The sequence below is a fragment of the Psammomys obesus genome, unplaced genomic scaffold, assembly GCF_907164565.1.
Source record: "Psammomys obesus unplaced genomic scaffold, mPsaObe1.curated_primary_1811, whole genome shotgun sequence".
NCBI lineage: Eukaryota > Metazoa > Chordata > Mammalia > Rodentia > Muridae > Psammomys > Psammomys obesus.
The window spans coordinates 11,968,827-11,993,533 of record NW_026593286.1 but is presented as its reverse complement, the minus strand read 5'-3'; the positions used below and the strand labels follow the sequence as shown (position 1 = coordinate 11,993,533).

Sequence of the window (24,707 nt, the reverse complement as noted above, 5' to 3'; positions counted from 1 at the left end):
ACAAAACTCCAACTTTTTTCATCCCTTATCTAGCTCATACAAGAGGCAGTACATTTCTGAATAGTAACCAGCAAGAAACATTGCTAAGATTTACTCAAAGAAGCAGGAAAATAATGATGGCTATTAAAAAAAAAAAAAAAATCACTGGCATATAAAATGAACGCTTCAAAGCAAAGCACCAGAAACTGAGAACTTCTTACACCAATCATTTTCACAACATCTCAAGACAAATACGGTGAATTAAAGTTAACAATGACTGCTATCGTTAAATGCATTATCTCAAAAGTGCTAAGTTTTCTTTTTAACTTGTCTACTAGTTCTTCTAAATACTCTAATATGAATACAAGGACGGACAGATGGACACACTCACACCCATCAACCTTATAAGAACATATGTGAGTCTAGAAAACTTTCAAACTCACTGGTATTTAACAAAATGTAAAAAGCAGGGGTTGTGGGAAGTACCACTGAAATCACCAGAAATATGTAACATTTTCATAAAAATAAAATGTAAAGCTTTAACTTCACCATAGTGCTAACTTTTTGAAAACTGAGATTCGTAAGTTAGAATTATCTTTAATTGATAACACTTACCTTCTGTCTTTCCATTTTTCAACATATGTACTAGCCCAGAATTCTCCATTTCTACAATAGTTTTCATGTGCTTGGAAATGAGTTCCCTCTCAACAACCTTCACAATGGGCTCTTCTGTAGATTTGTCAAGGCAGTGCATCACCCGCTCTATTTCCTCATTAATTCTAGCTTCTACTTTCTTTATATATACTGAAGCACTGTTTTCTGCTAAAAATTTCTGGCTTTCCATCTGCAATTAAATTTTAAAAATTTAATTAAAAATGTGTTTCTATTCTAAAAGTGTTTCTATAGCATTTACAATGAATCACACCAAGTAGTCTAACAACTAAAGGACATTTCATGCAGTTTCTTATTACACAGATTCATTTAGTCTAATTTGGTCTTTGAAGCATTGACATACAACTAAATTAACACATTATCTATCAACAGTGTTTTAAAGATCTGCTAATATACAAATTTAAGCACTTGACCCAAGTCAGAACAGGGCATTCCATATATTGCAAACTGTAGCTGGAAAGATTCATTATGTCTGTCATAAGCTTTGCTGATATACCATCACTACTGAAGTTCTCCTACTACGCCGCTCCCAAGCCTAAAGTACACATATATGCAATTTGAGAAAAAGAAGTTTTAAATAACTAATAATCATCTCTGTTAAACATTAGCCTTACTGGTTTCAGAGTTACTAGTGTCATCCCAATAGATCTTAAACTACCTAATAGCAGCATTAAACAATATATCTAAGAATTACATAAGACATATTGACATGTTATACAAAAATAAGTAACATTTTCTACTTAGCAAAAGTAGAAAATCGAGTTCCTAAGAACAGACTTCAACACACTAAACAAAAATCTTGGCAAGAACATCTCTATTTATAATAAACATTGTGTTTCTAGGTATACCTGTAATATGCATATAACTGCAGTATCTTTTGGAGATGAAATTAGCACTAAAACCAGCTGATATATTATTAAAAAATAAGCATTGCTTTGAATACTATAAACTGATAAATCATGACCTAGCCTCTCCAGCGGGACCACAAAGAATTTCGTAATGGCTAGCTATAAACCAATTTGGAAGAAAGCAGCAACTCCGTATTTTTTATGTTGATGAGTAAATTATCAAGCGCTATTTTAATACACATCTAATGGCTCTAAACTGAGTTAACAGTAATTTTATATTAATTTATTTTAAAAATCCTATTATCAGAGTATAAACTTTGTACTGTAGTTGGGCACCACTACATTTCCTCTGTAAAACACAGTTGATGTTTAAGGAAGGATGCCTGGCTATCAGTATCTTATAGCTATTCTAACATCTGTCAGCACTCAGGGTTATTACGATATTCATCATTAATTTGTTCTAATAGGACCTTATTGTTAGAATTTTATTGGTTTGGGATGTTATGTGATTTTAAAAAACAATTTTGCTTGCTTGAGGTCAGCTTTCAATTTCCTAATCAGTACCCTTTAAGTTAAGCAAATATGCCATATGAAATCAGATACATTGCTAATATTTATTGTATTAACTGACAGCTAAGAAGCCTGCAGAGATTTCATTGGTTATGTTGCCTGTGAATTTATAGTAATTAGATAAATACAGTAAAGTCTTAAGGCTACTTTTAAGCTTATGTTAACACACAATTTTAAAGTGGAAAAATTTCAATTATTATTAAGTACCTCACTGGTGTGTCAGAACATGAAGTAGGGATTCTAAAGATATATTTTTTTTTGGTAGCATCCCCTCTCCAATGAGTTCTAACTAAAACAGGTCACAATATTCAAATTAATAAACTACACTGAATAATGTTATGATCATCATAAAAGAGCATTTATCAATACAGTCACTGATTACCTGAAAAAATTCTGCAGACATTTCCAAAAAAGGAGCCTCAAAATCTTCCTCATAGACTGATCTTCCTTCAAGACCTAAAATCATTAACATCTGGCAAGCATTTCTTATTGCTCCTCTGTCAAAAAAAGTTTAATTACTTGACAGTCAAATATATTAAAGACATGTAAAATATTCAAAAGTTGAGAAATACTTTTACAACATTTAACTTTTATCAAAGTAACCAATCTTTCATAAGAAAAGTCATTCAAAAATATGGATACAGAATAATTTAAATCAAAAATCCTATCTTGATTATACAGCTATTTATCTAGTTATCCTTACCTTGCCATACAAAAATTTTAAAGTATGTTTAAGATAACAAAGTTTTTATTTAAAAAAAATACAGAGGTAGTTTAGTGGGTGTGACTGGAGAGGGAAAGGTAGACAGGTACGTTCGTAAGCCAGAGGATAACCTATAGCTAATACGAAGGCGATACAAGATTTTTTTAATAAATGGGTTTTGAACAATCCTGATTAAACACTAAGCTCAATCAGTGGGAACTGTATTAGCTCACTGATCCTCTGAAACCAAACGAGAAGGAATTCCACATGTTCCAAGCCACTCTAGCAGTAACATCACAAAAATGGTACTGTCAAGTCAAGAAAAGTGAGAGTGTAGGACTCGGAAGTAGTTCTGGGGTATTTTAGGCCACATTCAGTATTTTTTCTACAAAAAAAGAAAAGGAAAAAAAAAAAAAAGAGTGAAAGACAAAAGCCTGCCAGGGCACAATAGTATATGCCTATAGTTTAGGCTACTGAGGAGATTGAGGAAGAGAGGAAACGCATGAGTTCAGAAGTTCAACACTGGTCTGCACAGCATACTGAGACCTTGCTTCTACGATACAATAAGGTGGACTGCAGATGGAGCTTTGGCAACACACTTGTCTAGCAAGGTCCTAAGTTCAATTCTCAGTAATGGAAAGAATACAAAATAAACACAGTAAGAGAAGGAAGGGGAAAAAAAATTAAAAAGAGCTTTAAAGAGGAAAAAAGACTAAAATGTTATATTACATAGCAAAAAGAAACGAGTGACAGTAGGAAAAAAACCAAAATGGAAGGCTAATTTATTAAAAATACATAAATCAATAAATACATAAATACGCTTAAGATGATGTCCTCAAATTCTAGATAACTAAAAACAGTAAAAGCCTTTGAAGATTTTAGTAAGTACTGAACAGTAAATTTTTATGGTTTTAATGCAATTATGACAGCAATCACTTCTTAGGATATAAACATGAAAAACCGAAACCGAATGTAAGGATAAATCATATACCTGTCTACAACTTCTCCTTTCCGCTCTCTGGCAATCATATCCAATAAAGTTTGCCGAAGATGATCCCTAATACACCCATAACGTACAACTTGATCTCGAAAAATTATTAATCCCAAATTGTAGACATTTTCTACATTATTTTGTTGTACATATACACGGTCCTGCAGTTAAAACAAAATAATATTAAGCAAAATTGTTGTAAATATAAAATAATTTTTACAACCCACAATAAAAATTTTTGAAGCACTTTGGAAATTCCTAGTACCTCTGAAGTTATGTAAAATTAAACCTTTACAATTCACCACGGTTACTGAAACAAATTTAAAAGAACTATTATACTGCTAAAATGGAAAGTACCGGCAATTGCAAGAAGTCTTCTGTTTCACCTACATTATAAGCATATGAGAACATTAAACAATTATTATAAGGAGACATACCAGAAGAGCCAATCAAAGTATAAACAGCACCTCAGAAACTTAAGTGTAGCTATATAAAATTAGTAATAATCATTTATAGCAAATGCTTGACATGTATGGCTAATTATCATCAAGTAAGACAAAAGCTGTAATTTGCTTAACCATGTATCAAATGCATGTGTTAAACAAGTTCAAAGATCTTCAAGTGAAACAGTAGACAGTAAAAGGAGACACACTGACATTATTTGCTGAGTGGCAATGTCAAGTGTTTTGTTCACACTAAGGAATTAAGCCTGGAGGTGGACATGAACATTTTCACATTATACTTTAGTAGTAATCTCCCTTTGTTAACTACCCTGATTTTATGTAGTGCAGTAATAATGTAGTTCTAATCATTCAAATCGCAGATGTTTCCAAGTTAATTTAAAAAGACCCTTTACTAATCTTAAAAGGAGCCAGGACTCCTTTTAAAAATCATCTCCAGAGACAAGTAACACATTAAGGGCTACTTTTAAATGTTGACATCTCAGGATTAGGCCCAAGTGCAGTTATGTTTAAATCCAATACTAGGAAATATCTACTGCAAAGAGCACAAATAAAATCGCTGCTTTTAACTTGTCTTTTAAAATCCCAAGCTCAGATATTTGAAATATAAAATATTCTAAAAAATACCTGAAGGTTCAATAAAGGAATATGTATTTCATCAGCATAAACCACATTTCATAAACCACATTTTAAATTTATTTGTAGTTCTCTCTTAGGAGCTATTCCTTGCCCAAGCATCCTCTGGTGGACAGGAACAAATCCAGGAACATTACTACTCAAGAAATGGTATTAAAAGTCACATTACAGGAAAACAAATCATGGTAAGTAGCTACAGACTCACGAAGTAATTAATCAGTGCAAAAAAAAAAAAAAAAAAAAAAAAAAAAAAAAAAAAAGAAAAAAAAAAAAAAAAAAAGAGGAAATTTTAAGTTCTAGCATTTCTATCTAGTGTTCATTTTGAACAATGTTTGCTTTCAAGATTAAACAGGTGCTAGGGGGGTGGCATATACCCATACATCAACAACAAAATGCCCCTTAAGTTCTTTGTAGCTAGTCTATCAGAATATGGTTGAATTTGCATCAACAGGCTTAATCCCAAAGCAATACTGTCTACCAAAAAGTAAGAGAAGTGTTTTTTAAACAATGTTATATATTTTAAAATATGTAATATTCTAGTTGTTGAAAGAAAAAAAATCTTGTAATTTTCACTCAGGAATTGTCTATCAAAATACAAGATAAATGAAAACCCCATTTCTGTACCAAATCATACTAAAATGTACTGTTCCCCACAGTAAACGTTTATGAGTGGGAGAAAAAAATAACATTATGAAATAATCTCTATTAGACTCATTTGAGTACAGAAAACATGTGACATAATTCAGTGGTTAAGCACACTGATTCATGAACCGGAAAGATGGCTCAGTGCACTTGCTTTTCCAGATGATCCAGGTTCAATTCCCAGTACCCACATGATGGCTCATAATGATCTGTAACTCCAGTCCTGGGATCTGATGCCCTCTTCCGGCCTTGACCGGCACTGCATAAATGTGAGACACAGAAATACATACAGGCAAAAAACAAAACAAAACAAACAAACAAACAAAAAACAAAAACACTGATCCAAGAAGCATAAAGCCTTTCTTTCAATCAGTCCTATTTCTGCCACTTAATATCTACGACTTTCACATCCATTTCCTTATCTGTAAACATCTACCTCAAATAGCATCCATTTGCAGTATTAACAATAGAAACAACTGCCAAAGCTACCATTTCCTTTTCAAATTTTAAAATAAAAGCCCATTATTAAAATAAAAACTAAAGTCAGGTGTGGTAGTACATGCCTTGAATCCCAACCCTCACGGGTCAGAGGCAGGCAGATCTCTGAGTTTGAGGCCAGCCTGGTCTACAGAGTTCTATGACAGCCAGGGCTACACAGAGAAACACTGCCCCCAAAACCCAAATAAATAAAAACTCAACAGAACAAAACAAAACAAAAGCAAGAGCTCAGAATGCTGGTGAGCTGAACTCAATACTGTAGGGCAGTAGCTATGGAAACTAGCATCAAAGTTTGTCAAAAATTGAAAAGCAGAGTTAGCCTATACCTGAGCAGTTTTACTTCTTAGCATACAGCCAAAATACAAAAAGCAAGACTCCAGGAAGGTATGTGCATTCCAATAAACACAGCAGCACAAGTTCCGAAAGTCACAATTAAAATGGCCATTGATGAATGGATGAGACAAACAAAATGTGGTTTATATGAAGTATTCATAGTCCATAATGTGGGAGAGCATGCTCTTAAGCAGAAAAGAACAAATACTGTATTGCCCCACTTACATGCATTAAAATCACAGATGCAAAGAGCAGAATTGGGTACTGGGAAAGATGTTGGTAACGGGTAGAGTTCCAGTTTAGGAGGAGGAGGAAGAAGCAAGAACAATTCTGTAAGATGGTGTTTGCCATAATTTAAAAAATCTAAACCACCACCATCACTACCCCCACCAGCAATCCCCCGACACCACTGTTTAAAATCATCACTGCAACTTGGACTTACGGGAACCAAGAGCAGCAAGTACATGAGAACAGCACTAAGTACTAGCACTAACACACTTACTGTCACTGTATCCCCTGAGTAGTCAGGCACAATGTCACAGGTTAGTACATGGGGGTTGGCTATCAAACAGGCAAAGTCTCTGAAGAGGAAAGAAACACCACCAAACTCTGTTAATCATAAACTAATTACCTGAGTGTGTGCTGCTGACATTAACACAGCCATGTCAAGGACCCCAATACTTCAGACCCACGGGAATTGGCAAAGACTTCCTTTGGTTCAAGTGTGAATGAATGCTAGAGTGTAACCAACAACCAGAGCTTTCTGCTCTAAAATGACTGCAGTCTGAGACTACTCCCCTACATGAAGCTCCTACCAAGATGCGATTAGCTAAACCACTTGCCTTTTTCCATTCAGACACAAAATATAAATGCTGAATTTCTGGACAGCTGTTGGTAATAGGTCTCCATTAGAACCCAAGGCCCATCCCATCTCAGCTTTTCCACAACTGTGTCTATATCCTTTCTGTATTCCCTTTTAGCCCCAGCCAGATTTCCAGAACTAAGCCATGCAGGACTTAGGCAGTTACTGACAAAAACAAACCAAAAATCCAAAACACAAGAGAACAAAGAGAATACAATGCTAAGAGGCTAACTGGTAGATTTGCAGTCTAAGAGTCAGGCATGGCAATATGGAAAACAGCATGACTAATAACTAGGGCTTTCAGCTGAGATCTCAAAGGGGAAAAAAATCCGACAAACTAAAAACATGTTAACACTAATAAGGCCTTAAAGAAATTTACACTAGATCATGTTCTCCTAGTTTGTCAGCCTACTAAATCAAAATTAAACTTTCTTTAAAAGGAAGAAGGTATCATCCTCTGCCTTCAGTTTTCCACACACAATAATAGCATTCAATCCACAATTATTAACACTGCCCTCCCCCAACAAAAAGCAACACATAACTTAGACTCTAATGTTTAAATACTGTTAACGGGTGGGTCAGGAGGTAGTGGTCGAGGAAGGGTATGACACACACCCAGGAAGCCAGTGTTCTAAGACCCTTACCTTATTCAGAAAGTGGCTTCAAAAAAATCCAAAACACTTTCTCTCTCCCAGCCCTTTCACCTCCCACCCCTACTCTCCCCATACCAGATCCTTTCCTTCATTCCCCTTCCCTTCACCTCTCCCACCCAGTTCTCTCTTCATCCACTTCTGATGTCTATTTTATTTCCCCTTCTGAGGGAGATTCATGCATCTTCCCTTGGGCCCTCATTACCACCTTCTTTGGATGTGTCAATTGTAGAATGGTTATCTTGTACTATATGGCTAATATCCATTTATAAGCGAGTACATAAATGTGTGTCTTTCTGGGTCTTCTGTTACTTTACTCAGGAAAATATTTTCTGGCACAAGTTGGAGACCTCAGACAGTGTAGGCTCCTGGGAGGATATAGGGGTGATTCTAGCTGAGTCTCCTAGAAGCAGGGGATATAGAGACAGAAGGGACCACCTCTTACACCAAGGTAGGATGTCCAGAGGAGTGAGTGGGATACCAGCCCACCCACAAAACCTAGGATCCAAAATTTGCCCTACAAACAAGGTATACAGAGATAAAGATAGATCAGAGACTGATGGAATGGCCAAAAACAATGATTGGCACAACTTCAGACCCACCCCATGGGAAAGAGAGAACCACTGACACTATTAAACGATACTCTGCTTACAGACAGAACAGCATAGCTCTCCTTTGAGAGGCCCCACCCAGCATTGGATCCAAACAGATGCAGAGACCCACAGCCAAACATTAGAAGAGTCTTGTGGAAGAGTTGGGAAAAGGACAAAGGGACCCAGAAAGGACCAGAACCCCACAAGAAGACCAAGAGTCAATTAACCGAGGACCATAGGCGCTCAGAGACTGAACCACCAACCAAAGAGCATGCATTGACTCAACCAAAGTCCCCTACACATATATAGCTGATGGGTAGCTTGGCCTTAATGAGGGTCCACTAGTAATTACAGCAGGGGCTGTCTCTGATATGGACTCTTGTTGCCTGCTTTTGGCTCACTTTCCCCTAGGTGGATTTGCCTTGTTGGGCCTCTCAGTAGAAGAGGATGCGCTTGGTCCCAATGCAACCTGATGTGCTAGGGCGTGTTGGTTTGTGCTTGTGGGGCTCCCCTTTTCTGAGAAGGTAAAGGGGAAGAGGGAGAAGAGGATGTGAGGTCAGGACCAGGAGGGGAAGAGGGTGGGGGCTGCAGTAAGTGTAGTGAATGTAAAGTGAATAATAAAAAAAACCAAACAAACAAATAAATAAGACCCGATGGCGGTGCAATCCGAGCACTCTGCGAGGCAAAGGCAGGTGTTTATCTGTGAATTAGAGGGCAGCCTGTTCTACAAAGGGAGTGCAGGACAGCCAAGGATACACAAGAGAAACAAAAAAACCCAAGAATGAAATAACTAACTAATAAAGTAAATAAATACAAACAACAAACCCTTAGGACTGTCAAGGATGCCCACTGTAACTGGTATAGTAACCACTGAATTAACAATGGACTATATGTAAATCTGTAGCTAATGGGTCAGGTAATAAAACATAATTGTCAACCTAAACCAAGTCTAAAAAAAAAAAAAAAAGCAATAAACCCACAAGGTCCAAATATATCTGAGCACAGGGGTCTTCTATGAGACTGTTTATCCAACCAAGAACCATGCATGGATATAACCTACAATCCCTGCTCAGACTTAGCCCATGGTAGCTCAGTATCCAAGTGGGTTTCCTAGTAAGGGGGACACGAATTGTTTCTGACGTGAACACATGAGCTTCCCCTCCCCCCCTGAGGGAGGAGCAGCCTGGCTAGGCCACAGATAAGGACATTGCAACCATCCTGAAGATACATGATAAGCTAGGACCAGATGGAAGGAGAGGAGGACACACCCTCTCAGTGGACTCAGTGGAAGGGGGCTGGGAGGAGATGAGGGAGGGAGGGGAAGATTGGGAGAGAAAGAGGGAGAGGGCTACAGCTGGGATTCAAGTGAATGTATAAAATTATTTAAAAATAAAAAAATTAAAAAAAAACAATAAAAGAACAAATATAAAAAAATTTAAGTATCAATAATTAAAGTATAAATGAATACTGGATATTTAAAATTACAACCAAATATTGTCATATGGCTGTGGTGGCTGGTTAATGGTCAACCCCACAGAATCTAGAGTTAACTGAGAGACAGGCATCTGGCCATGCAAGTCTGTGGGGGATTAAGTTCACTTCCGATCCTGGACAAAGAAAGGTAACTGAGGAGCACTCTCCCATTCCCAGTCAGCTCTCTCTCCTGACTGTTGACATTTGAGCAGACAAAAGAAATTTTATTTGAAATAAATACTGAGACACATTATCCACATTAAAAAAATTTGACCAAAACACTTGCTTTATGAACTTGCTTTAGAACATGCATGTTCTAGTTTCACTGTTGCTGCTGTGATAAAATACTCTTATAAAAAAAAGCAAGTTAGTGCAGAAAGGAAATTAATTCCAGGTTACAGTCCATCACTGTGAAGAAAGTCAAAGCAGGAACTTCAAATAGTTAGTCATACAACATCCACAGCTCAGAACAGGGAGAAATGACTGCATGCATGTTCATTTGCTTGACTGTAATTCTTCCATTCAAAACCCTCTAGTGAGAAAATAGTACTCTACACACTGGGTCTGGGTCTGCCCATCATCAGTTACTTATGAAGGCATTCCCCTCCCCCATGCACACGTCCACAGGCTAATTCAATTACCTTGACCTCTCACCAAGAGTCTCCCTAGCTGATTTTTGGGTCAAGTTGATAATTAAAGCAAGCCACTCTTAAAAAAATTTTTTTTAATTGGCAATAGGCTTATAATTTGTAAATGGATGCTATAACTGACAGGGTGATCATGGTTTTAGAGCTTCTAAGTGTTCCCATGATGGCTTTAAGTAACTTAGGATAACTGATCTTGGAAATTGACTTCTTCAAGTGAGACTTACTATCACTTTCAACATAAGCAAGAAAACTATTTTCAAAGATTTTGTCATCATTGCCAAATTAGGTATGGGAAACCAAAATTTCTACATTTAAAAAAAAAAAATACTGACTGAAACAAGGAACTGGAAAACAGAGCTAGTCTTTACGGAATCTGTCATTACAACACAAAGGTGAATAAACATTCAACTCTGGGTTACCACTTGAGATGATCGGTATGACTGTCTACAATATAACCTCTAAAGTGGGACTATAAAATGACAAAGAGCAGAGGCATAGAATGAAGAGACTTGGAATCAGCTACTTTGGTTATGTAGAAACTGAATAATCTTGATAATTCCTCTAACCCCAATTCTTAAATTTACTATACCCACGAAATGGAAACAATAATATTCAATGTGTAAGCTGGGTATACATACATAGTAGTGTATAACAGAAAGTTATGTAATAAGACTGATATACTGTTATATACTCAGGAAGTATTTTTATTGCTTAACTGTTTTTAGTACTCTAAAACATATACTGTAAAGACTAAATGATAAACTGCTTAAAATAGTGCCTGGCCCACGATACAGACTATGAAAGTATTGTCAGCCATCATTAAATAGACTCTCTACTGTCACTGAGATGTGTTGTTTGTTGCACAAAGCTGCTAACCTTAAGACTTCCTAAACTGTGATCCACTTAATACCAATCTACCCATGTTCCCCGCTTTCTTCCTTTTCCTCATTCTCCAGACATTGTATCTTGCTGTTCACTTTCAGTATTAAAATAGTTCAAAGCTTTAGAGGTAAAAGAATCCTGAAATTTTAATGATCTAACTAGCATATCCTTAGCAGATTCTACAGATGGCTTCATGCTCCTTGCCATGCAAATAAAAGCAAGTCTTGTGTGGTATATGAACATACACATAACTACTTCTAGGAGAGGATCCAGGAATTCCAACCATGCACTAAGAGTTCTCTGACTTGCAGAAAGCACCAGAGTTCTTACACAATAAATCTGTTTTATAGATATGGAAAAACAGGCTTATCCAGAGGGTTACATAAGTAAATTAATGTAAAAGCAGGACTCAATTTATCATTAAGCATTTTCTTACTGCTTCAAACTTCTCACATACATTGGTAGGACTCTACTCCAAAGCAAATTAATATTCCATGTACTTCAATCAGAAATTTTTGCTCTAAGTACAAGCCCTGCACACAGGTTCAAACCAGACAGAATCCCAGCATGAAGCGAGAAGGGTAGTGGACACAAAGTCCCACCCTTATCTAAAGCTATTTGCAATTGATACCCACTGAGAAAGGGAAACAGTTTTCTCCAACAGTGTCACTTGGCTATATCAAAAACACTCCAGTGAAGGCCCCATACCCAGAACTTAGCCAACAGAGTATCTTGTTTTTTGTTTTTTTTTTTTGGGGGGGGGGGCAGCAGTCTTATTGGGGTTTTTCTATTTGTTTTGACTTGATTTTTCTTTTAAGTTAGAGAGAGAGAGAGAGAGAGCAGTAAATAAACATCAAGTTTGGTGGGTAGGATCTGGGAAAAATAAGAATATGATCAAAATGTGTTGAAAAAAAAAAAGATATACAAAATTCAATTCTAAATACTCTCGTGAGATTCTCTGTGAAAAGGAAGGTTACTGTGATCCATGTGAGGAAAACCCTTTCTGTTCCTCAAAGGAAACAGCATCCTGGAAATTCTATCAACACTTTCCTGGGCTCCCAGTTTTCAAAGAACAACATAGAATGTATTGGTTGGGATTACTAGTAATGGCTTCTGAGCACATTACTATGCTTCTGTCTTCCCATTAATTCCTTTATCTACTCCCTAATCCCTTATGTGTTTTGTTTTTTTCTTTGTCATCTATGTCTTGACATATCTTTAAGAGGTCATATTAAGCATATTATATAGGGATGGTATACTGTTAATAAGAGGAAGATAAAGATAAATTTCAGAATATTGAGAGGGGAAAAAAAGTAAAAGAAACCTGTGCTCTAGCCAACTTTTGTGTCATCAGCTTCTAGTTGCCACCCCCACAAATACAGCAATGATTTTCTTTTCTATTCCTTTGATGTTAACTGTAGTTGCTAAAGGCAGCCTACAGAACAATTATAAAATTTCTCCCTAAACCAGGTGTTTAGTTACACAAATAACTAAAATATAACATTACTATATAAAGCACTCAAATATGACTAGGAATGTAGCTCAGTTGGTAGAGTACCCACCTACCATACATGGAAGCCTTAGGTTTTCTCCTCACTACCACAGGCATGATGGCATACTCTCGCAGTTCCAGAACCCAGGAGGTGAAGGCAAGAGGAGGTTTACAGTCATCTTTTTTTTTTTTTTTTTTATCACACAGTGAGTTTGAGGCCAATCTGGACTATATGAGATTCTATCTCAAAGAAATTACAAATCTTTTCCCAATGATTAGTTTTCTGGATAATCCAAAAGAAAAATGAAACTTCCCCCAATCAGCCTCAAAGTATTTTAAAAGTTGCACATAAGAAAACAATAAATGTGGAGTTGGAGAGAAAGCTCAGTATTTAAGTGTACTTGCTCATAATAGAAGACCACAGTTTGGGTCCCAGACCCCACATGATGGAGCACAACTGCAGTTACAGGTGACCTGATTCCCTCTTGTGATCTCCAAGGGCAGCAGGTACACACACACACACACACACACACACACACACACACACACACACACATACATAATGTAGGCAAACTCAAAACACAAAAATAAATCTTAAACAAAAATGCAAAAATTAATGTTAAAAAGTGATTTTAAATAAAGCAGTTACACACTCTTAATTCCTTCACCAGTGAAATAGGTAATGCAAATCTCAAATCTTCTCATAAAGGCTGAAGGATCTATGTGAAAGAGGGAGTAGAAAGATTTTTAAGAGCCAGAGGTGGTGAATGACTTCAAGGAAACTGTCTTCCAGATACAACAAAGATGTGTATCAAATGTGACAGTATGCATACGACCTGCATAAACTCAAACCACACAAAAATCCCAGTCTGGAGGAGGGGTTATAGGCATTAAGTCGCATCCTGAACTGAGGGGCTACTGGCACTTTATTACTGCTGGGAGAGGAAAAATTGTTTCATCTTTAATGGCATCAACATCTTTAACTCACAGCCAGGAGTAGTTGGCTGGCACAGGCTGGATGTGATACCTAGAGAACATGAAGTTGCGTGGGTAAGGAGGTAGGATAGGACCTGGGAGGAGTTGAGGAATAGTATGAATATGATCAAAACATATTGTATAAAATTTTCAAAAGAATTAATAAAAATATAAAAGAATGCTTCAAAATTACTTCACTCCAACATGTATACATTTTTCTTAGTTTTAAAATGTCACATTTCTGGTATATTTTAATTAAAAACAGAACAGTACATATTTTTAAAAAATATGAAACAGAAGAATGAAGAACATAAAGACAAAACATTTCTGGCTTATGAGATATGAAGATAATTCTTTCTGAATCTAAAATTTTAATAAACATGTAGGAAAGGCAATTAATTAAAAAGGATCATGTATACCACATATTGTTTGTATGTGTCTATTTGCACAAGGAGCTGGGCTAGATGTTATGACACACAATGATTGTACAGGCACTGTCCCTGTCCTCAGTTCAGTCTAGCAGGTAAACCATACAATACAGTCAGGACAATAGTCCAGCTTTTCTGATGCTCTGCTTTTAGTGGCTCCAAATACTAAATGGAAAATTTTGGAAATAAACAATTCCTAAGTTTAAAATTATACAACATTTTAAGTAAGGACATGAAATCTCACCATCTCACTATGATCTACCAGAATCAATCAATGCTCCGTCTAGAATTTCCACACTGCATTAGCAACACCCTAGCCACAGGGAACTCAGTTTTCAGACCCACAATTCACATGATTACAGTTGTTTTATTCAAGTAATTCTCATGCTAAATAGTAGCTCCAAATTTCAGTAACCAATGGATACCATAAATGTCGCTAAAGAACAGTTCTAAGTACAAACAGAGCACACTTTTAACCTATAGGACAAAACCCACTAGAAACACTAATAAGAACTGTTCATTTTTCTTGAGGTCTAGGGCTGAAGATGACCTTCAACTCTTGATCTTCTTGACTCTGCCTTTCAAAAGCAACGATGAAATGTGGGTTACCACTCATTCCACCCCAGCTATGACAAAAAATTTCAAAATGTTAAATTTTAACAAGGACAGATTTTCAAAGCAGAGGATAATAAAATTCCAGAGAATTTAAGTGGTATGATTGTTTTGTTAAGAAAAACAAACAAAGAACCAACAACAAACAAACACCTCTGGGAGAAATATGTAAAGTAGAACAGAAAAGTGTACAGTGGGTGCTTTAAGACTAGTTACACTAAAATTTCAAGCAAAAAATGGAAGAGGACTGATCTAGACCAAGAGATAGGAACATAAGAAAAATCATATTCTAGTAATGGAAGATGTAGGGAGAAGAAATTTGAGTGCCACGTTTCTGTATGAGCAACTAGAATGACAATTATGAGTTCACTTGAAGACTCCAAATTTGAGGTGCCTTTCAGACAATAAAGAGTGCCATCAACTACACAGACAAATCTTTGAAAAGAGTTACATATACAATTTGGGAATTGTGTACAGAAGCAAAATTGTGAGGGTAAGAAGAAGATAAGGACGAAAAGGAGGAGATGGAGGAGCAATAGTGGAGAAGAGGCAAAGGAAGGCACAGAATGCTTCGTCGCAGTACCAGGGCCCAATATATTTTAAAGAAAAGTGTACCCAGCTGAACTAATTGCTGCTGAAAAGTATCAAGGAGGAGGATTAGCAGTACTCTCTGCATAAAGATGTATGGCTTCTCCATGGTGATCCCAGTAAGAACAAAATAGAACAAAAACTGAGGTAGATGCTTAACTAGTTAGTGAATATAAAAAAAGAGTGAGCCAAGTTTCATCATTTGTTGATGAGACATTTACCTGAGATGCAGGTAGGAACTTTAGAAGATGGTGGTCCACGAGAAAAATCAAGTTGAGTTTTATCCTGAGCATGAGTGGTTTGAACATGCTTTAATGCTGATAGTATCAGTTAAAAACAAAAACACTAGAACTCCCAAATGTTTAAGGGTACATACCAGGTAGGAGGGGATATGATCCCCTAACTTAGGTTAAAAAAACAAAACAAAACAAAAACACTGGCCTATGACAGAAGACACCTTCAGCATTAATACAGGTGAAAGGAAAAAAAAAAAAAAAAAAGAAGGAAGGAAGACTGATCCTACCTGATACTTTCATTTTTCTGAGAGGGAGATAGCAAGATCTTTTACTAGAAGGGAAGAGAGAGGCAGAGCTGTGAGACTGATGAGCAATGATCAGGACAGGCCCTGAACCAGAGAAAAGGTATCTAAATCCCAGGCAATGAGGAGGGTTGCCAGAAGGTCTGTGAGAGAGGACAAATCCTGACAATGACCCATCTAGTATGAGGTTTCCTACAGTTAAACATATGAAAGGGTAGGGTAAGTACCTGGATTTATCCAGCACTGTGCTACTATATGAATTAACAAAAATAATAAGGAATAAGAAGTATTAATACTAGTTAATTTTAACTGAGTTTATTACTATGGCTATGCTTTACAATAAATGGTTCATCAAAGTCCCAACAGCACCCAGTTGTAATTTTTTTCATTTTAGAAATGAACAACACGTGGCACAAATTAATAAACTGACATAGTCAGGTAAGAAGCAGAGCCAGTAAACAAGCCTTGAAATCGCACTGATTTTGAAAATAAATGAAACAATTAAAAAAAAAAAAGGAGTATAATTTTAAGATAGTTCATTAAGAGACATGGCTAATAAGATTTCAATTCCTAGTGGTTTTATTTAACTGTTAGAAGGCTGGTATTGAATTTAAAGACCCAGCCTTACTAAAACTGCAAAAAAGACAAGAGTAGCAAGCTTTCTTCATACCTGAACATCAGACATTTGTTTTCAAGTGCTATCTCATTTATCCTTAAATTGTTAACACACACACACAAAAAAGAATCTGTAACCTAACAGAAAGCAAGGCTTAAAAAGTGGTTTCTTTGGAGAACCTTTTATTTCATCCTTGAAAAATAAGGTACCATCTCCCTCACCTCTTTGCCACTAAGCAGCCCTCACAAAATCAGAGGTAAAAGCTTGCTTGAATTAATTCAGCAGAAAGACACAAAATATACATGTTCGTTCTAATCTGAAATACTTCCTAACTGTTTATTCTATTAAGTGAAGGAAACTAGGACAAGCTTTTGTTGCCATACTACAATTAAAGAACTAGAAATAAAACTGAAGAGGGCAAAGGCTTGAAACTAAACTACTATTTCCAATTCTCCAACACACACACAGATAACAAAGTTTGGAGAGAGAGCCCAGTGCTCAAGAGCACTGGGTGCTTTTCAGAGGACCTCTGTTTGCTTCCCAGCACCCACACAGTGGTTGACAACCGTTAACTCCTGTTTCATGGGATTCAATGCTCTTTTCTGGCTTCTAGAGGTACTGCATGCACATACTGTACAGACAGACATGCAGGCAAAACACTCATGCACATAAGCAAGGAAACAAACAAAAAAGCATGGATTACAAGTTATTAGAGTTACTAATTTTGCAGTGATACAATAAATTAAACTGAAATAAACCGGATTCATTCTACAGGCTTATAAGTTTGGGCCCTTGCCAGTCTACAGAGTGAGTTCCAGAATAGCTAGGGCTACAAAGAAAAACCCTGTCTTAAAAAACAAGCAAGCAAGCAAATAAGAAAATAAAAAGGGTTTCTCAAGCCATTTTTCAAAACATTGTTCGTTTTCTGACTGATAAAAAATGAAAATCATCAATAAAGTGAAACATACATTATATAGCCAATAAAGCTCATATTCTTAAACAAGAAAAACTGATTATATTAATATATTTCTGTCACTGAAAATATTTACAGTTAAACTTCATAAACTTAAAACACCTGGTGTTCAACTCATGCTGTCATTTAACTACCTTTACCTCAGAAAGAGGTATTAGGTAGAGCTTCATTTTTATTTTGAAGCATAAGTGTTAAATAGTAAGAAAACATTGTTTTCCTCTCCTTTTCATATGCATGCTTCCACATGTGAATGCAGATACATATGCCTGTGGAGGTCCAATTCTTTCTCCTCATTCTTTTGGGGACAGGGTCTCTCAACCAAACCCAGAATTTTGCCAATAATGTACCTAGGCAGATTTCTCTGGGGACCCCTAACACCACCTTTCAAAGCTGGAAATAACAGATGAGCCCCTACAACGACTCAGCACTGGGAATGTATGTATTCTGGGAATCCAAACCCCAGCCCTTTTGCTTGCTTGTCAAGTATTGTTACCACTGAGTCATCCCATCTCTCTAGCTCAATAAAACAATTTTTTAAGCCATGCCTTTTCATTGTTTTACTCTAATGTTAAATGAATGTGAGTGATTAAGACTTCATCTACACAGATTGAGGGTAGCCTTCATAAAGGTATTTCTACTTAAAAAACAATCAGGGCCTGGAGAGATTGCTCAGTGGTCAAGAACACTTTCTACTCGAGCAGAGGACCTAAATTCAGTTCCTACTGCCCACATGTAGCTTACAACTACCTGTAATTCCAGCTTCTGGGGATATAATGTCCTCCTCTCACCATTATGGGCACTGTAGCATGTGGTGCACATACAAGCATGCAGGCAAAACACTCCTTAAAAAATAAAAAGAAATCCCAAAGGAACAAAAAAAACTACTACCTTTAACAAAGATGTAGCCAGCATCCAACTAAAACTGACAGAAAGTCACTGTTTTGAAATGTTGGACTTTTAAAAGAAAAGACAACAACAACAAAACACTACTTACCATATACATTAGTATGTCTCTAATCATCACCATGGCTGTTTGATGATCATTCCAAGCTTGATTTAGTGTTTGAAGAAAGTTGTTATTCAGTGAATTTAGTACATCTTCTCGCACCTAGTAACAGAACAGTTCATTAGTTTATTTATGCACACAAATGCCCATACATATGCATGCATATATATTTGTTCAATAATCAAGTAGACTCCTTAGCTATAAATCAAAGAAATGTTATAGGCCAGGCAGAAGTTAATCTATAACCTACACACAGCAGACTACCAAATGCGCTCATATTGTTCAAATTTCTCTCGAGTTCTAGATTCTAAAGCACCCCCCCCCCCCAGTCATTTCAAAATGCCCAGTGACTTATCATAATATTGAATCCCAAATCCTTACAATGAACAGGCTTTATTCTTGGCCAAGCTACCATTTCAATGAAATTTCCTAGTACTCTTCCCCAGGTATGAAGCTGAAAGTCACTGAGTGTGGATTATGCTGGGCCTGTGATGGCTTTGTGATTCTAGAAGTTACTTCACCTATGGACCTTTGTTTCCTGACATAAAATAGTATCTTCTTGCAGGATTGAAATGAGGACAAATACTGAAGTACTAAGAACAGTGCCTGTAATTCTCTAAACACAATAAATGTAAACGTCTAGCTTGGCCATTGCTCACTCAAATCGCATGGCCTCACTTCACTTTCTTCTACTCAAATTTCAACCAGTCTTCCCTGGCCTCTTACTCCCTCCTTTTCCCCACCTACACTATTTTTAAAAAATCCCTATATATACACTATATCTATTTCTCTCTATATAGGTATACTCTAGTTCTTTATCATGCTTATATTCTATCTCTCTACTTCTTTATCCTCTGCTACCTGACTACATACTTTATTGTTTCTTCCATTAAAATCTAAATGCCTCCATGGTGACAGAATGCCTCTCTTTCTCAAATAGTACAGTGCCAGGTATATAGAAGATCATATCAGCTATGAGTCACTTTCAACCAGCTAAGCATATTCATGAAGTTCCCTCAAATCTGAAATGCCTTAATCCAATTCTAATAAGAGACCACTCAACTTTAGAAGTCTTTCTAATCTACAGGCTTGCTACCACCTTCTCTGTATAAATTTCCTGCTGTGCTATCAGCCCAATGGAAAGATTATTTATTTGCCTAGAAAACAGACTTTCTTCTATGCTTATAATTGAAGAAGTAATCTGTCTGTGTCCCAAGTTCATTTAATTCTTTGAAATTACACAGCTGGACATTCATATCTATGTGTCCTACATCTACTGACTCAAACAATGAATCAAAAGCATATGGGAGAAAAAGCCTGACACACAAAACAGCATACAATCTTTTTTAGAACATTTGCACTGTACTTTCTATATGTAACTTAGAGATGAGTTCAAGTGTAGAAGAGGATGTGCTGGACAGTACATACATGTATATTTCACGCAAGAGAGCTAACCAAACTCACTTATTAAATTTGGCTGCTATGAGGAACCTGGAACCAACTCAACAGGTCAAGAGAAGAGTACTATGCTGTCAACCTCTACAAACACTTAATTACAACAAGTCTTCCATGGGAAAACTCAGGTCTCATTAACAACTTTGTAACACCGAACATATGTTAAACATTGTCAGGTTAGGGAGAATCTCAAGCCATGGTGTATTTTTGAAATACATGAATTAATTAATCGAGACGAACATATCTACAAATCTGATTTGTAAATGCATGTAAATAAAATGCCATCTCATAGTACATCAGTTGTTAAGTGGGTAGAAGGAAAGATTAAACAAACAAAATACCCTCAACATACAACAGACTAAGTTAAAACCGAGAAAATTATGGCTAATTTACTTTTAACTTTTGAAATAACATTGTAACATTTATTTATTATCTACTGTGTGTGTGTGTGTGTGTGTGCACACGCATGCACAGATGTGTGTTTGGGAGTGTGAGTGACACTCTGTTCATGTGGAGGTCACAGAATAATGTGGGAATTGATTCTCTCTATCCACCATGTAAGTCCTGGGGATTAAACTCAGACTGTCAGACTTGACAGAAAGTGCTATCCCATTTTTTTTTTCTTCTATGCAGGAGAAAGACAGTTACTAGATTTTAATAGTGGGATCACATACTATCCAATGTATAATATGAAAACACTAGCACATATCATACACCCAGAATATGGCATATTTTAGCTTTTAGACCCTAGAGTTGCTCTGTGAGTACACTGACTATATCAAAAGAGGAAAAATACATGTTAGTGATAGAGCTATGCTAATCAAAGACTTCCACAAAATGGACCTAAAATAATGTACTGAATTACACACACACACACACACACACACTCTCTCTCTCTCTCTCTCTCTCTCTCTCTCTCTCTCTCTCTGTAAGTATTTTAAGTTTAGGGCTTGTCAGATACAAAGAAGCTAACAACCAATAAATAAAAATAAAAAGTAAGAAGGCAAGCTGAAACACACTCCATTAAGCTTCATATACTTCACCAGACCACCAAGTTCTGAGTAGTAGTTAAATGAGAACATGACAATGCAGGGCAGGTGTGGTGGCAAATAGCTGGAACCCAAGCACTGGGAGGAGACATAGGCAGAGAATCCTGAGTTCCAGAGACAGCTTTGAGTTAACATAGCAAGACTTTTACAAAAAAACAATCTACATATCAACGTCTTATGTTCCAAATACCAAAACATCTAGCCAATTATTCTTAAAAACTTAAGTGAATTTCCATAACTATTATAAAATCAAGTTAAATGTAAACTGTATTTAATCACCCCAGTTTGGGAATTTATTCATTCCTTCCCTTCCTTTCTTTCTCCCTCTCCCTCTCTTTCTTTCTGAGACAGGGCTTCTCTGACTTTCCTGGAACTAGCTCTCTAACCAGGCTGGCCTTAAACTCACAGATCCACTTGCCTCTGCCTCCCAAGTGCTAGAATTAAAGGCATGTCCTACCACTGCCCCACTGAGTCAAGAAAATTATTCTTAAATGTCCCTAACACATTTGTTGAATGCATGAAAAACTGACAATTCAAGTAAGTTGTTATGAGATTTGTTCTCTAAAATGTACTGATTTATATTCTTTAAAACAGCTTAACAAATATTTCAAGTAAAGTAATGTTTACAGTGTCTATCAGTGTGGCGGTTTGATTAAGATAATTCTCGGGCATTTGAATACTTGGTCTCTAGCTGGTGGTTATAAGATTAGGCAGTGTGTCCCTACTAGAGGGAGTATGTTGCTGGAGCAGACTTTGAGGATTCAAAGCCATGTGCTGTTTCTAGTCTGCTTCCTGTTTGGTGTTTGAGATCTGAGCCCTCTATTACTCCAGCCTCCGTGTCTGCTGTCATGTTTGTTGCCATGCTGTCGTTATCAATCATTAACGATCCTAAACCTCTGAACTGTAAATCCCAAATAAAATAAACCCTTCCTTCTATATGTTGCTTTAGCTATGGGTTTTGTTACAGTTATTACAAAAAACAAAACAAAACAAAAAAACTATGACAACAAAAAGTTTCTGGGCAAAATTAAAAAGACATCAAACAGCATGTGCATCACAAATGATTATTCTATTTACATTATTTTTCAAAGAACTATGCTAACAATCAGTAATAATGAGCTTTTACCAGGCATTTATGATTGTTTTATTGGCTAAAGACCCATTTATATGCACGAGTGGTTGTCTACCTGTTACATGCATTATGTACATATAGTCCCCAGAGGAGCCAGAACTACCGCCTAGAATCCCTAGAGGAGTGGTGAGTCTCCTGTTGTAGGAGCTGGGAAACAAAGCAAGTTTTCTGCAGGAGTGTTTCTTAACTTTTCTCCCCAGCCCCATGGCTATTTTTTAAAACTCGGACATTCACACAAAACCTAACCAAGAAATATGAAGTATCTTACACACAGCTGTTATTCTATTCTTATTATTTATACTTTGAGAAAATTCTTTTAACAGTTTTCTCTATATTTTTCTACCCTTAAGTAATGAAAGTGAAGATATTTATTCAAATACACAATTAAAAGTAAAAAGACGAAAAAATCTTAATTAAAATTAACATTTTTAAAAGAAGGTAACACAGAAACTAAAATGTACATTAAATTAATAATTGACACAAATTTTAAAAATTAACACAAAAATTGTTAATTTAAATTGTTAATTTAAAAATTGTTTTAAAAATTAACACAAAAATTGAGAAGAACAGAGCAACACATACCTATGTAGTAATACTGTTAATATCATCCATTAACATCCCTATTACTTTTTTTTTTCACCAGCAAGCAAATGACCAGAACCTGCTGTAGAGGCAGTACTAGAATAAAGGGACTTCTATACACCATGTACTGAAAGAAAACTTACATTAAATTCATCCAGGTGAAGAGTTGGCATTTGAAGAGCAACACAAGAAGAAACACGGAAGTAACCACGTCAGAAGTTAAGTGTAAGATGGGAACAACTGTGATGAGAAGGACAAAATAAACAGTGGAGAACTAATAGCTGTGTGTGGTACTTGGGCTTGCAAAAGAATGACATAGTCTCACACAACAGTGATCAGTTTGCAGGAAATTTAAAACCACCTAAAAACCTTTGAAAAACAGAAATCCAGTCAAGAGGATGAAAAGACCACCACTGGCTAGAAAGACCTATCTGAATAATATTATCCAAAGCATACAAGACAAAAATTTTAAAAAATACTAAATAACCCTGTTTTTAAAACAGGCACCAAAAGGTACCTGACTAAAGATATACTGACTGGAAATAACGGTATGAAAAAATGTTCAGCCCCATGCCACCAGGGACATGCAAATTAAGACAATATGGTGATCCTATATGCCTCTTAGGATGGCTAAATTAAAACACAGTCAAAACCAATACTGAAAATATGTGTAACAATAGGCCTCTTATTCACTGCTGACAAAAATGCAAATAAACAGTTTTTATTTAAAACAAACAAGCAAAAAAAAAAAAAAAAAAAAAACAACCTTTCCCTTCAATATGAAACAGGTAAGACTGTGGCACAGGTGAACAGTAAAAGATTACTGAGCAGTAAAAGGAAATACAGAACCAGGCCAAAAAGAGACTTAAATGCATCATTCAAGCAATCAATCTGAGCAGGCTACATGCTGTGTGATTACAATTACATGATATTCCGGGAAAGGCAAAACTAAGAAATCAGTAGAGTGAAAGGATGAATAGGCAGAGCACAGAAGGTAGTCAAAGAATTCAGCACACTATAATAATGGTTACGTACATGTCCAAAATTATACCTTTAATGCCACAGAATATCAGCACACACTTATGTAAGCTATGGGCTCTGGGTGGTAAAGAGGCATCAGTATAGGTTAAGAAAACAAATGTACCACCCTGTAAGAAATGGTGGTCGAAGGGGAGACAGTGAGAACCACAGGAAATTTCTGTATGTCCATTCAATTTTGCTAGAAATGTAAAATTTCTCTGGAAAATAAAGGACATTTAAACCAATTTCAGGGTCACCCCAAATACAAAAGGCAGACAATACACATAAATGCACACTGCTCCCTAGGCAACCCTGATAAGATCCAGGTGCAGAGACCACTGGCTTCAAGAGCCTTTCTGGCTTTCGCACTACTTCACTACTATTGCTCTAACAGTATTTACACAATTCTGGCTCCTGATATTTAAAGTCACTGATTAATACATTAGCCTTTGCTTTAAAAGAACAGTATACTTGGCTGTATTTGCAAAGCAGCATGGGAAAGGGCTTTATTATAATGAAAAGTTATCACATGAGAATTGTAAATACCCATCACCCTGATTTGTAAAGTATGGCTTAAAATGAAACAAGAAAAAAATGTAGTATGTATGTAGGTATGTATGTATAAAAACCAGACTCCATCAGGAATTTTTGAGGTTTTGTTCTACAGATGGTGTTAAAATGGGAAAATTAAAGCTATAGACTAGGGGGAAAGAAATCAAAGAAAGTAAAATACAAACTAACCAGATAGATAGATAGATAGATAGATAGATAGATAGATAGATAGATAGATAGATAGATAGA

The 24,707-nt window shown here is 36.3% G+C and overlaps 1 protein-coding gene across 2 annotated transcripts in view; it reads right to left on the bottom strand.

Moving 5' to 3' along the window:
• Positions 1–24,707, bottom strand: part of Cul3 (cullin 3) — a 58,000-nt gene that overhangs the window by 21,653 nt on the left and 11,640 nt on the right. For both annotated transcript variants that reach the window (XM_055616532.1, XM_055616533.1), the window contains 4 exons: positions 18,657–18,770; positions 3,764–3,924; positions 2,452–2,566; positions 595–823 (listed from right to left, as the gene is read on the bottom strand). In XM_055616532.1, coding sequence (XP_055472507.1) covers positions 595–823; positions 2,452–2,566; positions 3,764–3,924; positions 18,657–18,770 — 619 coding nt within the window. The remainder of the gene's footprint in view (positions 1–594; positions 824–2,451; positions 2,567–3,763; positions 3,925–18,656; positions 18,771–24,707) is intronic.